General features: G+C 40.8%; 1 protein-coding gene across 4 annotated transcripts in view; it reads right to left on the minus strand.

The window, feature by feature from the left end:
- The window catches only part of NOL10 (nucleolar protein 10), a 115,774-nt gene extending 91,589 nt beyond the window's left edge, over positions 1-24,185 (minus strand). For 2 of the 4 annotated variants that reach the window (XM_025354155.1, XM_025354152.1), the window contains exons 1-8: positions 23,993-24,185; positions 18,477-18,522; positions 15,886-15,984; positions 9,937-10,014; positions 7,359-7,396; positions 5,363-5,499; positions 2,565-2,630; positions 1,128-1,188 (exon numbers count right to left, since the gene is read on the minus strand). In XM_025354155.1, the coding sequence (XP_025209940.1) occupies positions 1,128-1,188; positions 2,565-2,630; positions 5,363-5,499; positions 7,359-7,396; positions 9,937-10,014; positions 15,886-15,984; positions 18,477-18,522; positions 23,993-24,058 (591 nt within the window). In that variant the 5' untranslated portion in view covers positions 24,059-24,185. The remainder of the gene's footprint in view (positions 1-1,127; positions 1,189-2,564; positions 2,631-5,362; positions 5,500-7,358; positions 7,397-9,936; positions 10,015-15,885; positions 15,985-18,476; positions 18,523-23,992) is intronic. The other 2 variants (XM_025354156.1, XM_025354153.1) reach the window with 2 other exon arrangements.
- Positions 24,186-24,543: the final 358 nt, after the last annotated feature.

Here is a 24,543-nt window from a genome sequence, read left to right on the forward strand (position 1 = left end):
CTGTCTCAAAAAAAAAAAAAAAAAAAAAAGCTGTAGAATAAAAATTAAATAAATAAAATCTGCTACTAGGAAATCCTTAAAACACATACAAAAATAAACCTAATTAACATTGTTTATTTCATAGAAAGTAAAAGTTTAACTGTTTACCTTATAACCTTTTTAGTATTGTTTAAGTGTTTTGACATGAGCTGAATTTCTTTTAAATTACAAAAAAAAGCGCGAAAAAACCAGAATAATAAAACAGTCCAAAATGCAATGCATAATCTTGACTGGAACTTGGATTGGATGGAGGGGCAGGGAGAACCGTGCTGAAGGACATCTTGGTATAACTGGGAAACTTTTTAAATTTAAAATGATTGTATCAATGTTAACTACTTAATATATATTATTGCACCAATATTAAATTTATTAGTAATGATAACGATACATATATGACTTTATAGGAGAAAGTCCTTATTTTTAAGAAATCCATTTTAAAGTATTTAAGGAAGAAATATCATGTCTGCAACTTATTTTCAAATGGTTCAAAAAATATTTTTAATGTATGTACATTTTTATAGGAAAAGAAAATGCAAAATATATATACGTTATCACTAAACTTTTACAAAGATGTGAACTCTTTGAAAATAAAAAGCTGGGGAAAATTTTTTTTTTTTAAATGAAAAAAAGAATCCCGGCCAGGCACGCTGGCTCACTCCTGTAATCCCAGCACTTTGGGAGGCCGAGGCAGGTGGATCACCTGGGGTCAGGAGTTCAAGACCAGACTGGCCAACATGGCGAAACCCCATCTCTACTAAAAATACAAAAATTAGCCAGGCATGGTTGTGCGTGCCTGTAATCCCAGCTACTAGGAGGGCTGAGGCAGCAGGATCACTTGAATCTGGGAGGCGGAGGTTGCAATGAGTGGAGATGGTGCCACTGCACTCCAGCCTGGGTGACAGAGCGAGACTTTGTGTCGGAAAAAATAAATAAATATATACATACACACACATACATACATATACATATATATATAAGCTATCACCTCATTATCCTGCTCTAAGGAATCAAGCAACTCAGTCTTTAAATAAAAAGTCCAATCAAATATAAAACAAATATTCTAAAAAATAAAGTCAATATATGCTTACCTCTATGGTTCCTGTGGCAAACAAGCCATGCTCTGAATTTATGTCACAAACATTATTCTCCCTAACACAGGAAAGCAGTAAGAGAGAAAGTATTAGTTAGCAGCTACTTTAGCGGGGAAGGAATATTAAATAAACAGCCAACCCAAATTCTGGGAAGAAAGAAGACACACAGATTCTCTCTCACTAATCTGCAAATGGAAAACACCAAGGTTTGAAAGGGTTAAGTGCTTGGCTCACAGTCACTGGAGTTTCTGATCCCCAGGGTGACACTCTACCTGCTAGGTGACAAACGAGGAGGGACTTCCTTCTGAAATACTATTCCACTACCATGAGAAGAAAGGGTCACTCTATTTTTTCAAGGTATTTTCTTCCAAGGCAGGTAACATTCTTAAAAGAACACACGCTATCACCATGACAATCCTGAGCCTTGACAAGCTTCTCCTGGGTGCATCACTCTAAGTCTCATTTTCTTTCTCTGTAAAATGGATATTTCACCTACCTCAGGGGGTTGTTATGGGGATTAAATGAAAAAGACAGCAAAGTGTTCAGCAGTGCCTGGAGTACAGAGGACTCTCAATATAATGCATTGTGAAGTTACTACTACAAGTTTTTAAAAATAAAAATAAAAGCATTTCTAGCCAATGTGAAATAAAGAAAACTGGAGTTTACTTGGTTCTTTTTATCACAACATGTTCGCCTAACCTTTAAAAATCCTCTCAAAGCACTAAGAAAAATTCAGCAAGCTCTTCATATACACAATGAGAAGTAATCCAGCTTCTTCTCATTCTTGACTAGTTGTGTGGCCTTGGGCAAACTACTTACCTCTCTGACCCTCAGCTGCCCTATCTGTAAAATGGTACTTACCATAGAAATCTGTTCTAAGTTTAAAATGAGTTAATAAAAGTAAAATGACTGAATAACACCTGGCACAAAGTAAGCGCTTTCCTACTGAGTTTATTGCTATTATTTGTTGTGATGATGACGATGATGGATTCATTCCTAAAAACTCTTAATGCATAATACGTATGTGCAGACTATAATGTATGATAAAAGGAAACTTTAAAAACCTTAAATGTCCGCTAGCAAAGCATAAAAATTGAAAAATGGCACTCCAAATTAATTCAAAATTTCTCCACAGGAGAAAATATCACAAAACAAAATCATGAATGTAAATTTAAAGAACACTGCAAGTTATAATAATAAACTGTTTTTAACTGACTTAAATTTGAGTATATGAAAAAAAGCTTTAATTTTGAAAGTAATCACCGATCTTTCGGTGAATTTTTTGTTTAAGAATAAATTCAACAGCACTTTTTAACTAAGTTGCTGGGAGTTTTGCTTAATTGCAGTATTTTATGTTACTTGTTAACAAACTGAGCATCTGGCTCCACCTCCTGGTCAAAATGTATATAGCAGTATTACTAAACCAATACTCACGCAGCATCAGTTTGTAGAGGATTCAGGTATCGTCCTTGTTCTAAGTTTAACCTATAAACTTCAGAACTGTAAAGTAATAAAGAAAGTCAAAAACCTGCTAAACTACAATGAAACTTTAAGTAAATATAAATTTTATAAATATATATCACTCATAAGCCATCACTTCTTTTTATAAAACTGATACAAAAATGTATTCTAAATCTGAAAAATACTCACTTTATGAATTTGTTCATGTATAAAAGTGATTTAAACCATTCACATGCCAAGAAAATATTATTAAGTCATTACGTAGTATACTATTTACAAATAAGATGGAGAATACAAGATCCAAAAGTACACGTAATGTATCTACATATGTATATAAGAAAGGACTAGAAGGAAACATATTAAGGATTGTCTCTGGGTGGTATAATTATGGCTGAATTTTTTCTTTTTTTTTGGGATGGAGTTTTGCTCTTGTTGTCCAGGTTGAAGTGCAACAGTGCAGTCTCAGCTCACAGGCGCCCATCACTACACTCAGCTAATTTTTTGTATTTTTAGTAGACACAGGATTTCACCATGTTGGCCAGGCTGGTCTTGAACTCCTGACCTCAGGGGATCTGCCCACCTTGGCCTCCCAAAGTGCTGGATTACAAGCATGAGCCACAGTGCCCAGCCTGAATTTTTTCTCTTCTGTATTTTCCCAGTTTTCTAAAATGGGTATGTATTTGTATATATTTTTTCATGTATTTTATACACACACACACACACACACACACACACGCACACATATATATACACACACATACATATAAACACACACACATAATAGCCACCAGCCAAATACCTGGTCAAATGCTACCTTTTTGATGACTATAAAAATAATATAGGCGGGGCGCAGTGGCTCATGCCTGTAATCCCAACACTTTGGGAGGCCAAGGTGGGCAGATCACGAGGTCAAGAGATCGAGACCATCATGGCCAATATGGTGAAACCCTGTCTCTACTAAAAATACAAAAATTAGCTGGGCATGGCAGGGCGTGCCTGTAGTCCCAGCTACTCAGGAGGGTGAGGCAGGAGAATCGCTTGAACCTGGGAGGCGGAGGTTGCAGTGAGCGGAGATTGGACCACTGCACTCCAGCCTGGTGACGGAGCTAGACTTCATCTCAAAAGATAATAATAATAATAATAATACAGGCCAGGTACAGTAGCTCACACCCGTAATCTCAACATTTTGTGAGGCCAAAGCAAGAGGATCATTTGAGCCCAGGAGTTCAAGACCAGCCTGGGAAACATAATGAGACCTCATCTTTATAAAAAACTAAAAACCAAAAAGGTACTTTGAATAAAAAGTTTTGAAATACTGTGCAATAGGGCTAAGAAACTGACTTTATCAACTACATTATACATGTATATATCTCCAAATTTAGCACCATAGTAACAGAAGCCAAAGATATAACTCCTAAATGAGTTGGTCACATGTAGGAATTATACTCTTTAAGCAACTTAAAAGCAAAGATAATGTCTTATTCTTCTTTAAAAAAATTAGTCCTTCAAATACTGCTGTACTTTCAGGGGGAAAAAAGGGGTGTTTCTATTGAAACTGTACTAAATTTTTGCCTACAATTTATCCTGTTAAATATTGTAGATAAATTGCCAAAACTAACAGTCAAATAGATACACTAATGGCTTTGGTTTTAAAAAAAAAAAAAAAAAAAAAAAAAAACCAGGCCCAGCACTGTGGCTCATGCCTGTAATCCCAGCACTTTGGGAGCCAAGGCAGGTGAATCACCTGAGGTCAGGAGTTTGAGACGAGCCTGGCCAACAAGGTGAAACTCTGCCTCTACTAAAAACACAAAAATTAGCTGGACTTGGTGGTGGGTACCTGTAGTCTCAGCTACTCGGGAGGCTGGGGCAGGAGAATCACTTGAACCCAGGAGGCGGATGTTGCTGTGAGCCAAGATCGTACCACTGCACTCCAGCCTGAGCGACAGAGCGAGAATCCCTCTCAAAAAAAAAAAAAAAAAACAGAAAAACAAAACAAAAAACATGGGTAGATAGTGGTGTTCTAAAGTTATGACTTCTGTCCTAATTAATTTCTTAAATACATTTACTACTTAATGGTTTTGAAACAACTGTTTAATTTTTTAAAATTTTGAAAACTTGGTAATGACCTTTTGTTCAGAATTTCGTAGACTGTTTAATGTAGGACATCAACTACACAATGCAAGATGCTTGAAATGCTTTTGTCATTTCATGCAAATCAAATTAAATCAAACTATCAAATTACCAAAAATAATAAAGCCCTCTCCCAATTTTTTTAAACTAGAATCCATAACCACATATGACCTATTAATCACAAAGTGATCAGATAGAAACTGATTACTGACATGAAACAATCTTAGAGACAGAAATCTAGAAGACAAACAGATAACTAAAATACCGTGTCTCGTAAATTGTGGTAACTGGGCTAAACTGAAAAGGTTCACACACTTCCCATCAGTATTTCCCAATGAGGCAGGTAACTATCAAAGATATTTTTAACATTAGAAAATATCGTATTAAGCAAAACAACAGTTGTTAAAACAGCATATGTAGATTATGTACCATATGTAGATTATGTAGAAATCAATTATGTAGAAAATAATTTTTTTTTTTGCCTATCCTTTGTTTTCTACTTTTTTTTTTTTTTTTTTACAAGAGCCACATATCACTTTTTTATTAAAGCAAGCTATCTACAGAAATTGTACAAGAAATTTAGGAACAGAAGTTGGTTGTTTTAGGAGGTGAAAAGGAGAAAGAGGGACTAGATCCCATACCTTGCACCAACAAAGTACAAGTCACAAGATGGATAGTGGTAAGAGAAATCTCTCCCGAACTTTGGTATTCTGGTTTTGTAGTAAAAACCTGATTGTGAATGAAATTCAATGTATCTATCATTATGTAAGAAGACAATCTGAAAATAAAACAAAAAAAATTAATTTGCTTAGGTTCCTAGTTAGGTGTTTATTTCATTATCACTAAAAAACTGGCAAACCAAGAAAAACTCTTACCCCTCTCTCTCTCTCTCTGTCTAAACACACGTCTGTGCACACACTCTCCACTGGGATTAAGAATGAAAACTCCCCAATGGCTCCTTAATGCCTTCCTGCATCCTGATAGCTTTTCTGCAAACCTTACCTACTAATTAAAGACTTGCAACAAATGCCCTTCATTTACCTGGCACGAGCATGTCATAACACAGAGCACTCTCATGGTACCCTCAATGAGCAGCTTCCTCTTTCACTTGGGAACACATTTAAATAATCCCGGTGGGGCGCAGTGGCTCACGCCTATAATCCCAGCACTTTGGGAGGACGAGGCGGGTGGATCACCTGAGGTCAGGAGTTTGAGACCAGCCTGACCAACATGGAGAAACCCCGTCTCTACTAAAAATACAAAAGTAGTTGGGCATGGTGGCGGGCACCTGTAATCCCAGCTATTCGGGAGGCTGAGGCAGGACAATCACTTGAAACCGGGAGGCAGAGGATGTGGTGAGCCAAGGTTGCACCATTGTACTCCCAGCCAGGGCAACAAGAGTGAAACTCTGTCTCAAAAAATAAAAAACAAAAAATGATAATAATAATCCCACCATTATCACACAAGGTATGATAAACTCCTTGTATCTTTGACTTTAGTGTCAAAGACACTCCTTGTAACTTGACTTTAGTGTACTAAAGGGGTATCTCAAACATCAACAGATGGTATTTAAAGGCAAATTTGTCAGTATTTAGAGAAAATACACTCTAAAATTACATGTTCCAAAACGTATGATAAATGACACCATAGACAAAAGGATAAACTGTACCAGATAGTTTCCAAAACTGAAAATACAAAGCCATGTCAGCTAAGAAAATTCAATTTTCTTTCAAGATGCCATTTGACATCACTAAAAATGTTTTACTTTTAAATCCAAGAGTTTACTGACAATTTTATAACTGTTGAAAGTGACTATAAGAGTTGAAAGATAGGTTGGGCGCCGTGTCTCACGCCTGTGATTCCAACACTTTGGGAGGCCAAGGCAGGCGGATCACTTGAGGTCAGCAGTTTGAGACCAGTCTGGCCAACCTGGTGAAACCCCATCTCTACTAAAAATACAAAAATTAGCCAGGTGTGGAGGCGCACACCTGTAGTCCCAGCTACTCGGGAGGCGGAGGCAGGAGAATCATTTGAACTCGGGGGGTTGATGCTGCAGTGATCCGAAATTAAGCCACTGCCCCTCCAGCCCGGGTGACAGAGCGAGGCCCTGTCTCCAAAAAAAGAGTTGAAAGATGGACTAATGGCACCAAAAAAAGAAATAAATCTACTTAGCTATATTTTGAACTGTTTCAGAATATACCCCAACAATTTGCAAAGTTAAAAAAAAAAAATTAAACATACAACCCTGCTAGTTTACTTTTCACATATAAATAAGAAAATGAAAGCAACCTGGTATATAAATCTAGGTTAAATGTAAAAATCAGAATCACAAATCTAGAATATAAGATGATATAAAACATAACTGCTGCCAATTCTTAAAAATATAAATAAGGTTTCATATATGATATGAAAAATTAACTTTGCTATTAGATTGGCCAAAGGCTATCTGTATCATTGTATTATTAATAAAAAACGATGGGTTACATTTTACTACACAGCCATTTTTGTTTAACAATAGAACTACACAGCCATTTTAGTTTAACAATAAAAATATCATAAAACTGCTTATCATCAAAATAAATTCCACTCATTCATTTCTTGGGTCTAGTCAGTACAAACCAATGCTATAAAACATACCTTTGAGTAGTCATCAGACAAAATTTCAAAGGTGACAACTGAAAAACAAGAAATAGGAAAAATACAATTATCAATCAACATTCTTAATAACAATGCAAACTTGATGCAAAGATTCTAATTCAACACAGAAATTATGCACATACCAGTTTTTTTTCTGCCTCTACGTGAAACAAGAAAATTGTCATAGTATATTGTCCCAAAACACCAACAAAAACTTAAAAGCTTCATAATTTCTCAATACATATCAACTAGGTTTCTTGTAGAACTGAAAGCAAATTCACAAAATATAATGACTTCTAAATTCTGACACTCTTTCTGAGATGTTGAAAACAAAATCATTTTAAAGACTTTCAAGGCCGGGCGCAGTGGCTCAAGCCTGTAATCCCAGCACTTTGGGAGGCCGAGGCGGGCGGATCATGAGGTCAGGAGATCGAGACCATCCTGGCTAACATGGTGAAACCCAGTCTCTACTAAAAATACAAAAAATTAGCCGGGCGTGGTTGCTGGTACCTGTAGTCCCAGCTACTCGGGAGGCTGAGGCAGGAGAATGGCGTGAACCCGGGAGGCGGAGCTTGCAGTGAGCCAAGATCACACTACTGCACTCCAGCCTGGGCAACACAGTGAGACTCCGTCTCAAAAAAAAGAAAAGACTTTCAAATATACATTAAAGAACATTTAAAAAATTGTTGCTTAACAAAAAAGATAACAGTCATTTTTTTACCCATTCATAGTCTACCTGATAAATAAAAAGAGTGAAAAATAGCCATTATTAGTGGCACACAGAGTTTCTATTGTTTTCAATAAACAAAGTAAGACCCTATCACTATGGGGGAAAAAAAAAAAACAGAAAAAAAAATTAGCCAGGCACGGTGGTGCACACCTGTGGTCTCAGTTATTTGGGAGACTGAGATAGGCAGATCTCTAGAGCCTGGGTAGTTGAGGCTGCAGTGAGCTGTGACCACAACACTGTACTCCAGCCTGGGTGACAGAAAAAGATCCTGTTTCTAAAAAGTAAAAAAACAAACAAACAAAAAAAACAAACAAAAAAAAACCCAAAGGGTGAAACAAGTTGGGAGACTATGTATATAATTCCACAGACCACATATCCCATTAACTCCTTTCCCCTCAATCCCAAATTCGAGGCCAATTGATAAAAGTACTTGAACTTTCTCATTTTAATTTGACTTTAGTGTCATTCAGAATTCTAAGAATGACCCCCAGTGACCTTTACTCTTGTATAACCCCCTTCCCTTGAGAGTGTGCGTGGAAACTGTGAATTGATAAGACATTGCTCTAGTGATTACACTACATTTTATGGCAAAGGGGAGATTTATAATCATATGAGCCCTTTAAAAGCAGAGTTTCAGCTGGGTGCAGGGGCTCACGCCTGTAATCCCAGCACTTTGGGAGGCCAAGGTAGGTGGATCACAAGGTCAGGAGTTCGAGACGAGTCTGGCCAAATGTGAAACCCCGTCTCTACTAAAAATACAAAAATTAGCTGGGCGTGGTGAAGTGTGCCCATAATCCCGGCCACTCAGGAGGCTGAGGCAGGAGAATCGCTTGAATCTAGGAGGTGGAGTTTACAGTGAGCCAAGATCGTGCCTGTGCACTCTAGCTGGGTGACACAGCAAGACTCTGTCTCAAAAATAAATAAATAAAAAATAAAAGCAGAGTTTCTCTGGCTGGCAGCAGAATAAAAAGTCAGAGAGATCCAAAACACAAGGGGCTGGGTGCAGTGGCTCATGGCTGGAATCCCAGCACTTTGGGAGACCAAAGTGAAGGGATGGCTGAGGCCAGGAGTTTGAGACCAGCCTGGGCAACATGACTAGACTCCATCTCTACAAAAAATTATAAAATTAGTGGGGCGTGGTGGCTCACATCTGTAGTTCCAGCTACTTGGGAGGCTAAGGTAGGAGGATCACCTGAGCCCAGGAGTTCAAGGCTACAGTAAACTATGATCACACCACAGTACTCCAGTCTGGGCAACAAGATCCTATCTCTTTAAAAAAATAATAAATAAATAAAAGAAAGAAAAGAAATACAGGGAGGATGTGATGAGCTTTTGCTGGTTTGAAGGTGGAGGTGAGCGTGTGATGAGAAATGCATGTAGCCTCTAGAAGCACAGAGTGGCCCCCAGCTGACAGCCAGAAGGAAATGGGAACCCAATCCTATAACCACAACAAACTGAATACTGACAACAACCTGAGTGTGTTTGGAAGCAAATTCCTTTTGATTTTTTATTTTTATTTTTTTTTGGGGGGGGCTTTCTCTGAAAACCAGAAAAGCTGCTAGTCAATTCTAAAAGAACTACAAACTAACACGTGGAAGCATATTCTTTTCCAGCACCTCCAAGTCAGAGCTCCACCTGGTCAACACTCTACGAGCACAGAAGCTGCACAGACTTAAGATCCACACAACTGTGAGCTACTAAATGGATGTTTTAAGCCATCTGGATTGTAGTACAGTAATCTGTTATATAGCAATAAAAAAAAATTACAAACTGTTCTCATTTTAAAACCAGAAAAGCAAACAACATAAAAAGTCATTTTCACGAATTCAAATTTAGCTTTTTACTCACCTTCTGAATCTAAGCACCTTTCAAACTTCAAGGATAACTGATAGGTGTCATAACATCGAACCCGAGGTTTATATGTTCCTACAAAAAATTAATGTGATGTAAAACCTAAAGACATACTTTCATAGTCAACATCCACAGATACATTGAGTATACCTCTTGTTCAGAGATAGGCAGGATTAATTGCAATCAAATCAAAAGAAAGGAATGTAAAAGCAGCTCCTCTCAAACACCCCAAGGAAAAACTGAGCAAAAGCTAAACAAGCAAGTCATAGAAAACCAAACAAAATTACTAAGAAACTTTACAAGTAATCTAACAAAATACATGAAAACGACGAAACAGTTTTGTCCACCAGAATGGCAAAGATTTAGAAAACGGTTAATATCTGTGTTGGTGAAAGCGTAAAATATTCCCATATACTGTTGTTGATTAGTATACAATTGATACAACTTCTTTGAAGGATAATCCCTAAAATACATGATGTTTCTATACTTTCAATCTATATTTCAACTTACACAAATTGAACTCACGGAAATATATCCACAAGCCTGCCAAAGATATCAAGAATGTTCACTGCAGCATTATTTATAAATGGTCAGCAACTGAAAACAAATAAAATGTCCACTGACAGGAAAATGGTTGAATGACTGACAATAAATCCACGCAAGGGAATATTACATAGCCCATAAAGTGGATGAGGCAGACCTGTAGTAACCACTGACATGGAAAGCTGCCAAAACGTACTATAAAGTAAAAGTACACAGAGAGAGCACAGGCGAGTGCTGGAATATGATCCATATAATACAATCCCAATTCTGTACAATGCCATGGTAACTTTGGCACACTGCCTTTTTTTTTTTTTTTTTTGAGACAGTCTCATTCTATCGTTTAGGCTGGGGTGCAATGGCGTGATCTCGGCTCACTGCAACCTCAGCCTCCCAGGTTTAAGCGATTCTCCTGCCTCAGACCCCTGAGTAGCTGGGATTACAGATGCAGGCCACCATGACCAGCTAATTTCTGTATTTTTGGTAGAGATGGGGTTTTACCATGTTGGTCAAGCTGGTCTCAAACTCCTGACCTCAGGTGATCTACCCGCGCTGGCCTCCCAAAGTGCTGGGATTGCAGGTGTGAGCCATCGAGCCCGGCCTTTTTTTTTTCTCTTTGAAACGGAGTCTTGGTCTGTTGCCCAGGCTGGAGTGCAGAGGAGCAATCTCGGCTCACTGCTACCTCTGACGCTTGGATTCAAGTGATTCTCCTGCCTCAGCCTCCCAAGTAGCTGGGATTATAGGTGCCTGCCACCATTTGGCTAATTTTTGTATTTTTAGTAGAGACAGGGTTTCACCATGATGGCCAGTGTGGTCTCAAACTCCTGAGTTCCGGTGATCTGCCTGCCTCAGCCTCCCTAAGTGTTAGGATTATAGGCGTGAACCACTGTGCCTGGCCTAACTTTGGCACTTTGTAAGGCAAAAGTTGGAGGAACTAACTTCACAATGATAGTCTATCTCCATGAAGTGCAGTTTCGGAGACTTTCATATTTTATGTTATGTATTTCCAATAAAGATATCTTAAAAGAATGAGGTAGTCCTTTGTTTACTGACATAGATCAAAACCCAAGATTTCATTTAAAAAAAAAAAAAAAAGGTTATTTTGTGGGGTTTTCTTTGGTGAATTTCTTTTTCCTTTTTTGAAATAGGGTTTCACTCTGTCAACCAGGCTGGAGCACAGTGGTGCAATCACGGCTGACTACAACCTCAACCTCCCTCGGCTCCAGTGATCCTTCCACCTCCGCTTCCAAAGTAGCGGGGACCAAGAGGCGCCTGCCACTATGACTGGCTAATTTTTGTATTTTTTGTAAAGATGGGGTTTCACCGCATTGCCCAGGCTTGCCTCAAACTCCTGGACTCAAGTGATCCACCCACCTCAGCCTCCCAAAGTGCTGGAATTATAGGCATGAACCACCGCACCCAGCTTAAAAAAGAGAAGTTTAAAACCAGTAAATATAAGCCCACTGTCGTATGGCAATAATTTTAATAGATTTGTATGCATGTGTGTATGTGTATATATACACACATATATATGCATGTGTGTATATATGTGTGTATATATATCTACATTCATACAGATAGATATATACACACAATTTTACACACACACACACACAAAATTTGAAAGGCCACACATAAAACTTTTAATATAGCCAGGACCTGTATTCCACTGTCGTTTGTTTTTGGGGCTTTAATTTTTTTCAGAGACAGGGTCTTGCTCTGTTGCCCAGGATGGAGCACAGTGGTACAATCACAGCTCGTTGTAACCTCAAACTGCTAGGCTCAGGCAATCCTCCTGCCTCTGCCTCGTGAGCAGCTGACACTATAGATGCACACCACCACATTCAACGAATTTTTTTATTTTATTGTAGGGACAGAATCTTGCTATGTTGCTCAAGCTGGTCTTGAACTCTTGGCCTTAAGTAACACTCCTGCGTCAGCCTCCCAAAGTGCAGGGATTATAGGCATGAGCTACTGTACCCTGTTGTTTTTTATTGCTGTGTTGTTTAAAAGGCTTACAAGTATTACTTTGGCCATCGGGGGGAAAAAGTGGTAAAAAAAATAAACATTAATAAAAGTAGGCCCTCTATTTTTTATCCTTCATCCCCACGTAACAGAAAAAACTAACACCACCACTAACGATAGATTTAAATCTGGCATGATCATAAACCCAATGCTTCCAAAAGGAATTAAGAGGCCGGTCACTACCATAACAAAACAATACTTAGCACATCCCCTGGGTTCATTCCCTTAGATAATCTATTTCCCCAACCAGAATGAAGGGTCTTCAGGGCCAATCTCATTCAACTTGTTTTTAGCCACACGGCCTAGAACACCAAAGGGAATCTGAGAAAGAAGTACGGATAGATACCGACATTGAAAGAAAAACCTCTACCAAACTAAATGGAGAAGCAAGTGACACTCCAACTCCATTTCCCCTACCAGTACCAGAAAAAGGCCTCGAGGAAAGTCAAACCAGAAGGACTCTGGACTTTACAATTGTGCTGTCCAATATGGCAGACACTAGCAATGCATAGCTATCTAAATTAAAAATAATTAAAATCAAATTAAATTAAAGATTCCAGCTGGGTGCTGTGGCTCATGCCTATAATCCCAGCACTTTGAGAGACAGGTGGACAACCGCTTGAGTCCAGGAGTTTGAGACCAATATGGGCAAAATACCCCATCTCTACTAAAAGAAATTTTTTTGGCCTGGCGCGGTGGCTCACACCTGTAATCCCAACACTTTGGGAAGCCGAGGTGGGCAAATCATCTGAGGTCGGGAGTTCAAAACCAGCCTGACCCACATGAAGAAACCGAATCTCTACTAAAAATATAAAACTTAGCCAGGTGTGGTGGCGTATGCCTGTAATCCCAGCTACTTGGGAGGCTGAGGCAGGAGAATTGCTTGAACCAGGGAGGCGGAGGTTGCGGTGAGCCAAGATCGCGCCATTGCATTCCAACCTGGGCAACAAGAGCGAAACTCCGTCTCAAAAAAAAAAAAAAAAAAAAAAAAAAAGTAATTAATGGCCATAGTGGTGAACACCTATAGTTCTAGCCACTCAGGAAGCTGAGGAAGGAGGATGGCCTGAGCCCAAAAGTTCAAGGTTACGAGTGAAACCCTGTCTCTAAAAAAAAATGAAATTCAGTTCCTCAGTCTCACTACCATGTTTCACATTTTCTTCCTTTTCTTTTTTTTTGAGACAGAGTCTCACTCTGTTGCCCAGGGTAGAGTGCAGTGGCACGATCCTGGCTCACTGCAACCTCTGCCACCTGGGTTCAAGCAATTCTCATGCCTCAGCCTCCAAGTAGCTGGGGTTACAGGTGCATGCCACCACGCCCAGCTAATTTATTTTTAACAGAGACAGGATTTCACCATGTTGGGCAGGCTGGTCTCGAACTCCTGGCCTCATGTGATCTGCCTGCTTCACCTCCCAAAGTGCTGGGACTACAGGCGTGAGCCACCCTGCTCAGCCCACATATTATTTATGAAATATTTTTAAGATAAAATAAAACCGAGAAGTTCTGAATAAGAAGGATAGTCATTAGGCCAGGCGCAGTGGCTCACACCTAAAATCCCAGCACTTTGGGAGGCCCAGTCGGGTGGATCACTTGAGGCAAGGAGTTCCAGACCAGCCTGGCCAACATAGTGAAACCCTATATCTACTAAAAAAATACAAATATTATCTAGGTGTGGTGGTGCACACCTGTAGTCCCAGCTATTCAGGAGACTGACGCAGGAGAATCACTTGAACCCGGGAGGCAGTGGCTGCAGTCAGCCAAAACCATGCCATTGTGCTCCAGAATGGGTGACAGAGTGAGACTCTGTTTAAAACAAAAACAAAAAAAGAAGAAGAAAAGCCACCAATTTTGCATAGAAATAGAGGATGATTTCATAAAAGAAAGTGTCATTTAACAAATCTGTATCCTAGCTTTCTTAAGTACTAGATCTGTGAGCTTAGACAAGTCACTTAATATCTCTGGATCTATAAAATGAAGAAAATTTAACTTTCTTTTAGTCTTCAATAAGGGTGTCCATATAGCTTAGATTTCCTCAATTCTTTTTTACCAGTTTCTGAACATAAAACTGAAGGCTAAGAGATGTAGATAGTGTTAGTTAGTACTGAGATAATCATTAACACAAAGCAAAAGAGACTGGCCTGTGTGGGTATAAAAGGTGTTACCAAAAAGAAAGTGGTTGGAAAAGGAATACTGATACCAGCAAAAAATGTTTGGACAATATACAGGACTAATGCCCCAAAATCACAACCACTAAAGGTTGGGTGACACTGTTCAACACGCCAACACAGTAAAAGTTCTCTATATTTCATGATTTTTTGATAATGATAAATACTGTTAATGTAAAATCTTAGGGATATTTTTAAAAATTAGTACATTATACAGAAAACCATGTTATAAGTGACCTTTCCTGAAACTCTCATTCATTGTTAGTAGGAGTGCAAATGATACGATCACTCTGGGGAAAGACTTGGAAGTTTCCCAGATTACTAAACATACACCTACCCAGGACCCAAAAATTCCACTCCTAGGTATTTACCAAAGACATGAAAGCATATACCCACAAAACAGACTTCTATGCAATTGTTCAGAGTGCTTTATTAGTAATAGTCAAAAAACTGAATGAAAATAGCCCAAGTGCTCATTACATGGAGAATGAGTAAATAAACTGTGGTTTAGTCATCTAATAATATTTTTTGGTAATAAAAAAAGAAGCTATTGACACATATAACAACATGCATGAATCTCAAATACAAAATCCTACATGAAATAAGTCTCACAGAGAAAGAATATACAGTGTATGACTACATTTATATTAAGTTCTAAAACAGGCTAAACTTGTCTATACTGAAAAAAATCAGCAATGGTTGTCTCGGCACGAGTGGGAGACATTTTCTGCAGGAAAAAAACGTTCCGTATCTTGATAGAGCTTTGAGTTACACAAGCATGTGCATTTGTCAAAACTAATCAAATGGTAAACTTAGGATCTGTGCATTTCACCAATATAAATTTATCTTGAAAAAAGCCATAAGTAAATATTGATAAATATTGAACTCCAGCTAATGATATACATGCTAAGGTGTTTTGGGGTGAAGTACACTGGTGTCTTCAACTTACACTGATATGCATCGAAGAAACAAGATGGACTGATGTATGAACAAAGAGACAGATGCACGGGATAAATCAAATACTGCAGAGTAAACTATTTACTGCGGAATTTAGGTAGTAGTAAAGTGGGTGTTTACAATTTTTTCAATATTTCTGTGCGTTTTAAGTTTTTTATAATAAAATATTATGGTTAAAAACAACAACAACAAAAAAAATCTTTCCCATCACAGCATTTCCTGGTACAAAACGCATGGAAATCATAACCAAAAAGATGCTTACCAGTTGCTAAAATGTACTGTCCGTCTTTTGACACCTTAATAGTGGTACATACAGTAGGCATTTCAAAATCCTGAATAAGTTCAATTCTCCTACGGACATCTAAAAGGAGAGAAAAAAACAACTTAGTTTAGCTAACATGTGCTTATTCTCTAACATAAGAAGACAAATGTATGCCAAGCAGTCACCACAACCATAAACAGGTAAAATTCATCCCAAATGCTTCCCAGCCTTGGGAAATGGTTGGCCTTCCAGCCCAACCATTAAACAGCAAAGGTTTTTTTCCTTAGCTCACATATTGTTTTTCTAAGCTAAGTATTTCATTTTCACTTTTCAAGAGGAAAAAAAGTATCACCATTAATTGAAAAAAAAAAATTTCCACAACAGTGTATCAAACATTCAGTGTTATAGGAGGAAGAGCATAAACATTAAACCACTTTTTGAGACAGGGTCTCACTCTGTCACCCAGGCTGTAGTGCAGTGGCACGATTATGGCTCACTGCAGCCTCAACCTCCTGGGCTCAAGCGATCCTCACACCTCAGCCCCCCAAAGAGCTAGGACTATAGGTGTATGCCACTGCACCCAGGTATTTTTGTATTTTTGTAGAGATGGGGTTTTGCCACATTGCCCAGGCTGGTCTCGAACTTCTAGGCTCAAGCAATCCTCCCACTTCAGCCTCCCAAAGTTCTGGGACTGCAGGAGTGAGCCACTGCACCAGGCTCCTAAACCACTATTATTACTCAATCACGGCAAAGAAAAAAATCTTATAATTTTTTTTTTCTCCTAAATGACAGGTTTAAGCCTCTAAACTCTTTTTTTTTTGAGACAAAGTCTTACTCTGTTGCCCAAGTTGGAGTGCAGTGGCACAATCTCGGCTCACTGCAAAATCCACCTCCCAGGTTCAAGCGATTCTCCTGCCTCAGCCTCCTGAGTAGCTGGGGCTACAGGCACGTGCCACCATGCCTGGCTAATTTTTGTATTTTTAGTAGAGATGGGGTTTCACTATGTTGGCCAGGCTGGTCTTGAACTCCTGACCTCGTGATCTGCCCGTCTGGGCCTCCCAAGGTGCTGGGATCAGAGGCGTAAGCCACCATGCCTGGCCCGAACTCTTAAGTTTATATAAGAAACTACCACCAAGCTGACTTATGCCTCTGTTGGCACCAATTATCTGCAGACAAGATGAAATCCCTTTGATACCTTAGGTCTTTAAAGAATAAGTTAAACAAAAATATGGGAAAATAAATTTTCTTTCATATGTGACAAGCTATAATGAAGAAAACATAATGAAAACTTGTTCACCAAAATTATTTAAGTTAGAATTTTTCTTACAATTTCTTGCTGCCGTAAATTTAAAAGAATCATCTTCTACAATCATCTTTTAATGTTCAGGTTCATATATCCTACATGTAAAATTCCTTTCTTCAAAAAATGCTCATTGTCTCTGTATCTCAAACACTGATAAATGGATTTAATTCACATGATAAGATTTTGATACACCAGAGAGCAAAGCAACAGGAGAGACAGTCCTCCTTGGACCTGCATGCTTACTGGGTATGGCAAGATTGCAAAGCCCCAGTCACTCTAACCTGAGCCATTTCTCAGGGTTGTTTACGCTGCTGAGAACCTTGACAGACAGGTAACACGTCCCTTCTAGACAAAGCACAGGTTTGCTTACCGTTTGCTAGAAAAGCAGTGGACTTCCCAAGCTGTGTTGCTCAGCCACAACACAAATCCACTGTGTGCCAAGCATCCATCTGGACTGTGCTAAGTGTCTCCAGGAGACTCAAGAGGGGAACTGGCACAAATATGCTGATGTTCATGCTATTTACTGTGCTGTGAGTAATAAAATCTGCATCTCTAACTCAGGAGTCTTGCATCTTACCGTTGTTATCCGTGAAACAGTAACAGGCTAACTCATTAGTTAATAAGGTAAAATCAAAATCCCATACCCACCAGGAACATATCAATCACAGTAAAAAGTTTCTTAAGAAGGAGAAAGGCAGCCAGGCGTGGTGGCTCATGCCTGTAATCCCAGCACTTTGGGAGGCCAAGGCAGGAGGATCACCTGAGGTGGGGAGTTCGAGACCAGCCTGACCAACATGGAGAAACCCCATCTCTACTAAAAATACAAAAAAAATTAGCCGGGCATGGTGGCTTGTAATCCCAGCTGCTCAGGAGGCTGAGGCAGGAGAATTGCTTGAATCCGGGAGGTGGAGGTCGCAGTGAGCTGAGGTCGCGCCATTGCACTCCAGCCCAGGGAACAAGACTGAAACTCCGTCTCAAAAAAAAAAAAAAAAGAAGAAGAAGAAGGAGAAGGGCTGGGTGCAGAGGCTCATGCCTGTAATCCCAAAACTTTGGGAGGCCAAGGTGGGAGGACTGCTCAAGCCCAGGAGTTAGAAACCAGTCTGGGCAACACAGCGAGACCCCATGTCAAAAGAAAAAAAAAAAAAAGGAAAGAGACAACAGCATTCATTTTCCACTATATGTTACTGCATTCTTATAAATCCTCACTTGTATATGATAACAGCAAATGAGTAAAAGCATTAGAACACGAATCACTAATGCAGCTGAAGCGGGAAAAAACAATACTCACCTACATCTTTCTTCTGTAGTGCTCTCTTCTTCCTATCAGAAAGCCACTTAAAGAAAATGAAGAGACTTTATTTTAAAACAAACTTTGCTAAATTTTTTTCAGCTTGCAAAATCAATACATGCTTATATTTAAAAATTCAAACTTTATAGGAATATATAACATATGAAGCAAAAAAATTCTCTAATCCTAACTCTACTCTTAACATATTAAATATCTCCTGGCTTTTTTTCTTGTGTATACTTACATACATTAGATAATTTCTTTTATTTTTACTTTTTTAGAGACAGGGTCTCATGCTTGCCCAGTCTAGAGTACAGTGATGCAGTGTGACTGCAGCTCACCGAAGCCTCAAGCTCCTGGGCTCAAACAATCCTCTCACCCTTGCCTTCCACAATGCTAGGTCTACTGACACAGGCCACCAGGCCCAGCCAGCTAAGACATTTTTTGAACTACAACCTTTTACACAAGAGACAAACTAACCCATCTAACCTAATCCAATCTAAACTAACCCAATCCAATCTAAAGGAAAACAGAAAGCCTCAAATATTATCGGTTATAACTAAATATACAGAACAACTTAATTTATTTGAGAATTTAAAAAGTAAAACATTTATAGGAGAATGTTTCTTATAGAAATACATTTTTTACAAAGAATAAAACCAGATAAGTAACTGACCAAATAGCTGATACTTGGCCAGGCACAGTGGCTCATGCCTATAATCCCAGCATTTTGGGAGGCTGATAGAGACCAGCCCGGCCAACATGGTGAAACCCTGTGTCTACTAAAATACAAAAAATTAGCCAGACGTGGTGGTGGGCACCTGTAATCCCAGCTACTTGGGAGGCTGAGGTAGGGGAATCACTTGAACACGGGAGGCGGAGGTTGCAGGGAGCTGAGATCTTGCCACTACACTCCTGCCTGGTGACTTCGTCTCAAAAAAAACAGGCTTAACCACTGGAAAACTAATGAAAATAAATTTAACAGCGTTAAAAATACAACAAAAGCTGATTAACTCCAGAATGGGAGATTTTTAGGTCAAATTGTATGAACAAAAATCACAGCCCCAAGTCAAAAGTGTGATAGGGCTGGAAATGAAAATTAACTTTATTCATCAATACATTAAACAAATATTTATTTAGTATACTAAATGCCAGTAATTAGGTATAGCAGTAGTAAATAAAACACGGAAAAAAAAAAAAAACCCTCTTGGCTGGCTGCAGTGGTTCATACCTATAATCCCAGCACTGAGGCAAGGGGATCACTTGAGCCCAGGAGCTCGAGGCCAGCCTGGCACTAAAGTGGGATCACTGTCTCTACCAAAAAAAAAAAAAAAAGAAACTGGGCATGCTGGTGCGCACCTGTAGTCCCAGCTACTCAGTAGGCTGAGGGGCAAGGATCGTTGAGCCCAAGGGAAGTCAAGGCTGAGGTGAGCCATGATTGTGCCACTGCACTCCAGCTTGGGCAATGAGTAAACCCCTGTCTCAAAAAAATTAATTAATTAATTAATTAATCTAAAAACCCCTGCTTTCATGAAGCTTTCTTTCAAGTGAGGGAACACCAACAAATAAGGAAGTAAAACAATTAGAATGTCTGATGGTTATGTATACCACGGAAAAAATAAAGCAAGAAAAGGGGACGAAGTGTTGGTGGAGAATTATAATTTTAAATAAGGTTAAGGTTCTCTTGAGCAATGACCTGAAAGGCATGAGGAGGCAAGCCTGGTGAACATCTGGGAGAAAAGCAGGCAGGCAGGGGGAATCCCCAGCACCAAGGTCCTAAGGCAAGCGTGTGCCTGGTCTCGAGCAGTGAGGAGACTTGTGAGGCCAGTGGAAGGTGGAGAACAGCGACCGCTGAGCTCAGAGAAGAGGGCAGGAAGGCACAACATCAAGTAGGACCTTATAGGCCACTCAAAGGACTCTGCTTTTCACTCCCAAGAGACCAGGAGCCACTGGAGGGTTTTGAGTAGAGGATCACTCTGCCAGCTTACTGATAATAGACTGTGGAATAAAGGGGTAGAGGGCGGAAACTGAGAAACTGCTTGGAAGTCAACTGCAATAACTGCAATTGCATAATCCAGGGTGACAGTGTCTTGATCAGTGGCGGTAATGGAGATGACTGGATTCTGGATCTACACTGAAGACAGAACCAACAGCATTTTCTAATGGATTGTATGAGAGCAAAGAAACAACAAAAAACCTCCAGTGCTTTTGGCATCAATGGCTTGAGGGATGGAGTTGCCACTGACTGAGAGAGCAAAGACCACTAGGTTGGAGGAGGGGCAAATGTGGGGGGAAAGCTGGTGTTCTACTTTGGACAAGTTAAGTTTGAGATACCTATCAGACATGCAAGTAGGGATGTCAAGAAACAGCTGGACACACAAGTCCAGTTCAGCGTAGAGGTAAGGGCTAGAAATGTCAATGTGATAGTTAAGGATACGCAGATGTGCTTAAAGCTGCACCGGATCACCTGGGGAGTAAATGTAGAGGCTTCTCTACATTAACAAAAAGGTAAAGCCCAGAAGGAGAGAAGCAATATTTGCACAGATCAGACAACAATAGGGTTCCACGTGTAGTTTAGGTACCACACCTCAAAGAAATAACCAGAAAACGGCCAGGGGCGGTGGCTCAAGCCTGTAATCCCAGCACTTTGGGAGGCGAGGCGGGAGGATCACGAGGTCAGGAGATCGAGACCATCCTGGCTAACACAGTGAAACCCCGTCTCTACTAAAAATACAAAAAATTAGCTGGGCATGGTGGTGGGCACCTGTAGTCCCAGCTACTCGGGAGGCTGCAGCAGGAGAATGGCGTGAACCCAGAAGGTGGAGTTTGCAGTGAGCAGAGATGGCGCCACTGCACTCCAGTCTGGGTGACAGAGCAAGACTCCGTCTCAAAAAAAACAACAAACCAGAAAACATTAACCAGGACAAGCAGGGCATTAACCAGGACAAGCAGGGGTTTCCAAATCCACTCAGCTCAAGCTACTCTCCCTACCATTCCACTGGAACTCCTCACCAAGGTCAATGGTGCTGCATCATGCCAAAGTCGATGGTCTCTTTTCTGCCTTCATCTTACTGAAGCTCTCATTAGCAGTTGACACAGGTGACCACTCCTCCTCCTTGAAACACTTGCTTCTACAAAAGCACACATTTCCGAGTCTCCCCTTCCATCAGTGCTTACTACTCCTTCTTCTTTGCTGGGTTCCCCTCCTCTTCTTAGATGCAAACGTTAAGACTGCCTCAGGTCCTCAGCCCAGTTCTCTTCTGTTCATTCTCTCACAATTTGCTCTCACCCAGTCCCAAACAATGACAGTGACTTAACTGCAATCTCCATACTAGTATCCATGCAACTGCTAACTACTCAACATTTCCATTTGGTATGTATTAGAACTTCAAATGTTCACCATTGAAAATAAAAATCTTGGGCCAGGCGCAGTGACTCATGCCTGTAATCCCAGCACTTTGGGAGGCCGAGGCGGGTGAATCACGAGGTCAGATCGAGACCATCCTGGCCAACATAGTGAAACCCTGTCTCTACTAAAAATACAAAAATTAGCTGGGCCTGGTGGTGTGTGCCTGTAGTCCCAGCTACTGGGGAGGCTGAGGCAGGAGAACTGCTTGAACCCGGGAGGTTGCAGTGAACCAAGATCAGGCCATTGCACGCGATCTCAAAAAAAAAAAAAAAAAAAAAATCTTGATTCTTTTTGCTCACTACGTTCCTCCTCTCCACCCTTTAACGTGTTCCTTCTTGATTCTTCTCCATGTCAGCTAGCAGCACCACCATGCACCCACTTGTTCAGACTCAAAACTGAAGAGTTCTCTGATTCCTTCCTTTTTGTCACCTCAACTTCCCTCTACCAAGAATCCAATCCATTAGTAAGTTCCATCAGCCCTATCTACAAAATATGTCCTGGGTCACTGTGTCTTAGCATCTCCTTTCTTCCCAGGTAAGCCCAAGCCACCAAAGTCACTCACCCGGACTACCTAATTCATCCCCACTCCAACCCTCCCCAGCCAGTCATCTGTCACACAGCAACCCACGTGGAAACACAACAGTGACTTCCAGCAGCACTAAGAATAAAACTTGAACTTCCTACCTTTCCTACCAGGCCTACCTCTCCAGCCTCATCCACTCTGCCTTCGCCCCCTCACTCAGCATACTACAATCACACCTGTGCCTCTTCCGGTCCTCCTACATATCCAGTACATTCCCATGTGGGGACCTTTGCACCTTCTGTTCTCAGCACTGAAAACTCTTCCCCCATCTTCATATGACTGACCCCTCTTCATCATTCAAGTTTCTGCTCATATGTCACCTCTTGTAGACAGGCCTTCCCCGAAGGTTTTATCCAAAACACTTTCAACACTTTATCCAGAACGGCTCTCTTCTAATCATTCATCACGAAAAGTACTTTTTGACTACCTGAAATTGCCTTATTTGCTCACTTGTTTATTTTCCTTTTCCCCAACAGGGAACCTTATCTGAAATGTCCACCATATATCCCAAAACTTAAAACAGAGTTGCTTGCACATAGTAACTTCTTAACAGGTGCGGAGAATGAATAAACAAAATGAGAAAGCTCATGAGGTGTGAAGAACAACTGGAAGACAGGGCAATATTTAAATCAGAATTTTAGGAAGAAAGGAAAAACCTAAGCACTGGCTCCAAATTTTTGTAGAAGCAGACACATGGAAGGAGGGCTATATTTATTCTGTTTTCCAAGGGCAGGACTCAGACCAACAGTGGCATGCTATAAGGTGACATATTTGAAAAACCACTTTCTAACAAGTGCAGAGTCTCAAAATGGAAATGAGCTTCCACAAAAGGTAGTGCTTGGACAGAGGCTTGATCACCACGTAGAAGAAACAAAAGAAAAGTTTCATTGCCTAGGTGTGTCATGCTGGACAAGCCACCATTCCCCTTCCTGGATCTCAGCTGCATATTAAACACATTATTAAATCTCAGCTGCATTATTAAACACGAGAAGATTGGAAGCGAATTACCGATTTGTCCAAGCCCTTTCCAACTTTAAGACTAGGAATCAAGTCTTGAAAATACTGTCCTCCACACCATAAATTCTGCAGATGCGAAGTCTGTATCTCCCTTGTTCACCGTTGTATCCCTAAGACCTGGCAAATGAAAGGGACTCCACAAACAGCTGATGGCCATATGGGGGAGAGATCTGTCCATGTTTTCCTTCTCAGTGTGTGGCAAGGACTGTGAACATCCAAAGAAGCCCAAATGGATGCGTTCTCTGGAACAGAAAACTTTACAAACGTTCCAGCAAAGTTCACCGACCCTGATTATCCCTTGGTCCAGCTTCTGGCGCGGTGACGGCAGTGTCCTCGTTTCCCAATGCCGACACCTCCCCAGGAAACTGTCAGCCGCCTCTGGGCCTCCCCGAGTCGGGGGGTGACCACAGTCCAGCTAAAACAGACGCTAGGGCCCAGGAGAGGGGCGACTGTCCCACGAGGAGGACGACCCCAAAGAGTTCGTGAGGGGGCCGGAAAGTGACTCACCTCAGGAAGGGACTTGCCGCAGCTGAGACTGTAAATCTTCACCTCATTGAGGCTGGAAACCTGCATGGCGGCGCACAACACTGTTCAAGTCCCGGGTCCTTTCCTACCAGCGTGCTCGAGCACCGGAATCCCCGGCCCTCAAAGCCCCTGCTCAGCCGGCATGCGGCCGCTGGCGCCGGCTGATGACGCACTTCCGGGCGCCGGAAGACGTGCGCACGTTCCCAGAAGAGGGAAGGGGGTGAATGCTGGAAGAGCGGCGGCCGGGAGGGTAACTAGTGAAGTTCTGGCAACCCGGCGCGGCTGTCGGCGACGCTCCTACGGGCAAGACTAGACACTGCTCTCCCTGCTGTTAGCATCCCGAGCGGCAGGAGGAGGCTTTCGAGTCTCTGCCCAGGCCGAGATGTCATCCTTCCAGGCGGGGACGAGGCGGTTCAGCGAGCGAACCCAGCGAGCGAAGGCGACCAGGGTGCGAATTCCGAGTGGAAGTGTATTCTTTTCTCTCCTCCAGTGTTTCTGAGATGTTACGTTAGAAGTACTGTAGGCCGGGTGCA

Source organism: Theropithecus gelada, chromosome 13 (genome assembly GCF_003255815.1).
Source record: "Theropithecus gelada isolate Dixy chromosome 13, Tgel_1.0, whole genome shotgun sequence".
NCBI lineage: Eukaryota > Metazoa > Chordata > Mammalia > Primates > Cercopithecidae > Theropithecus > Theropithecus gelada.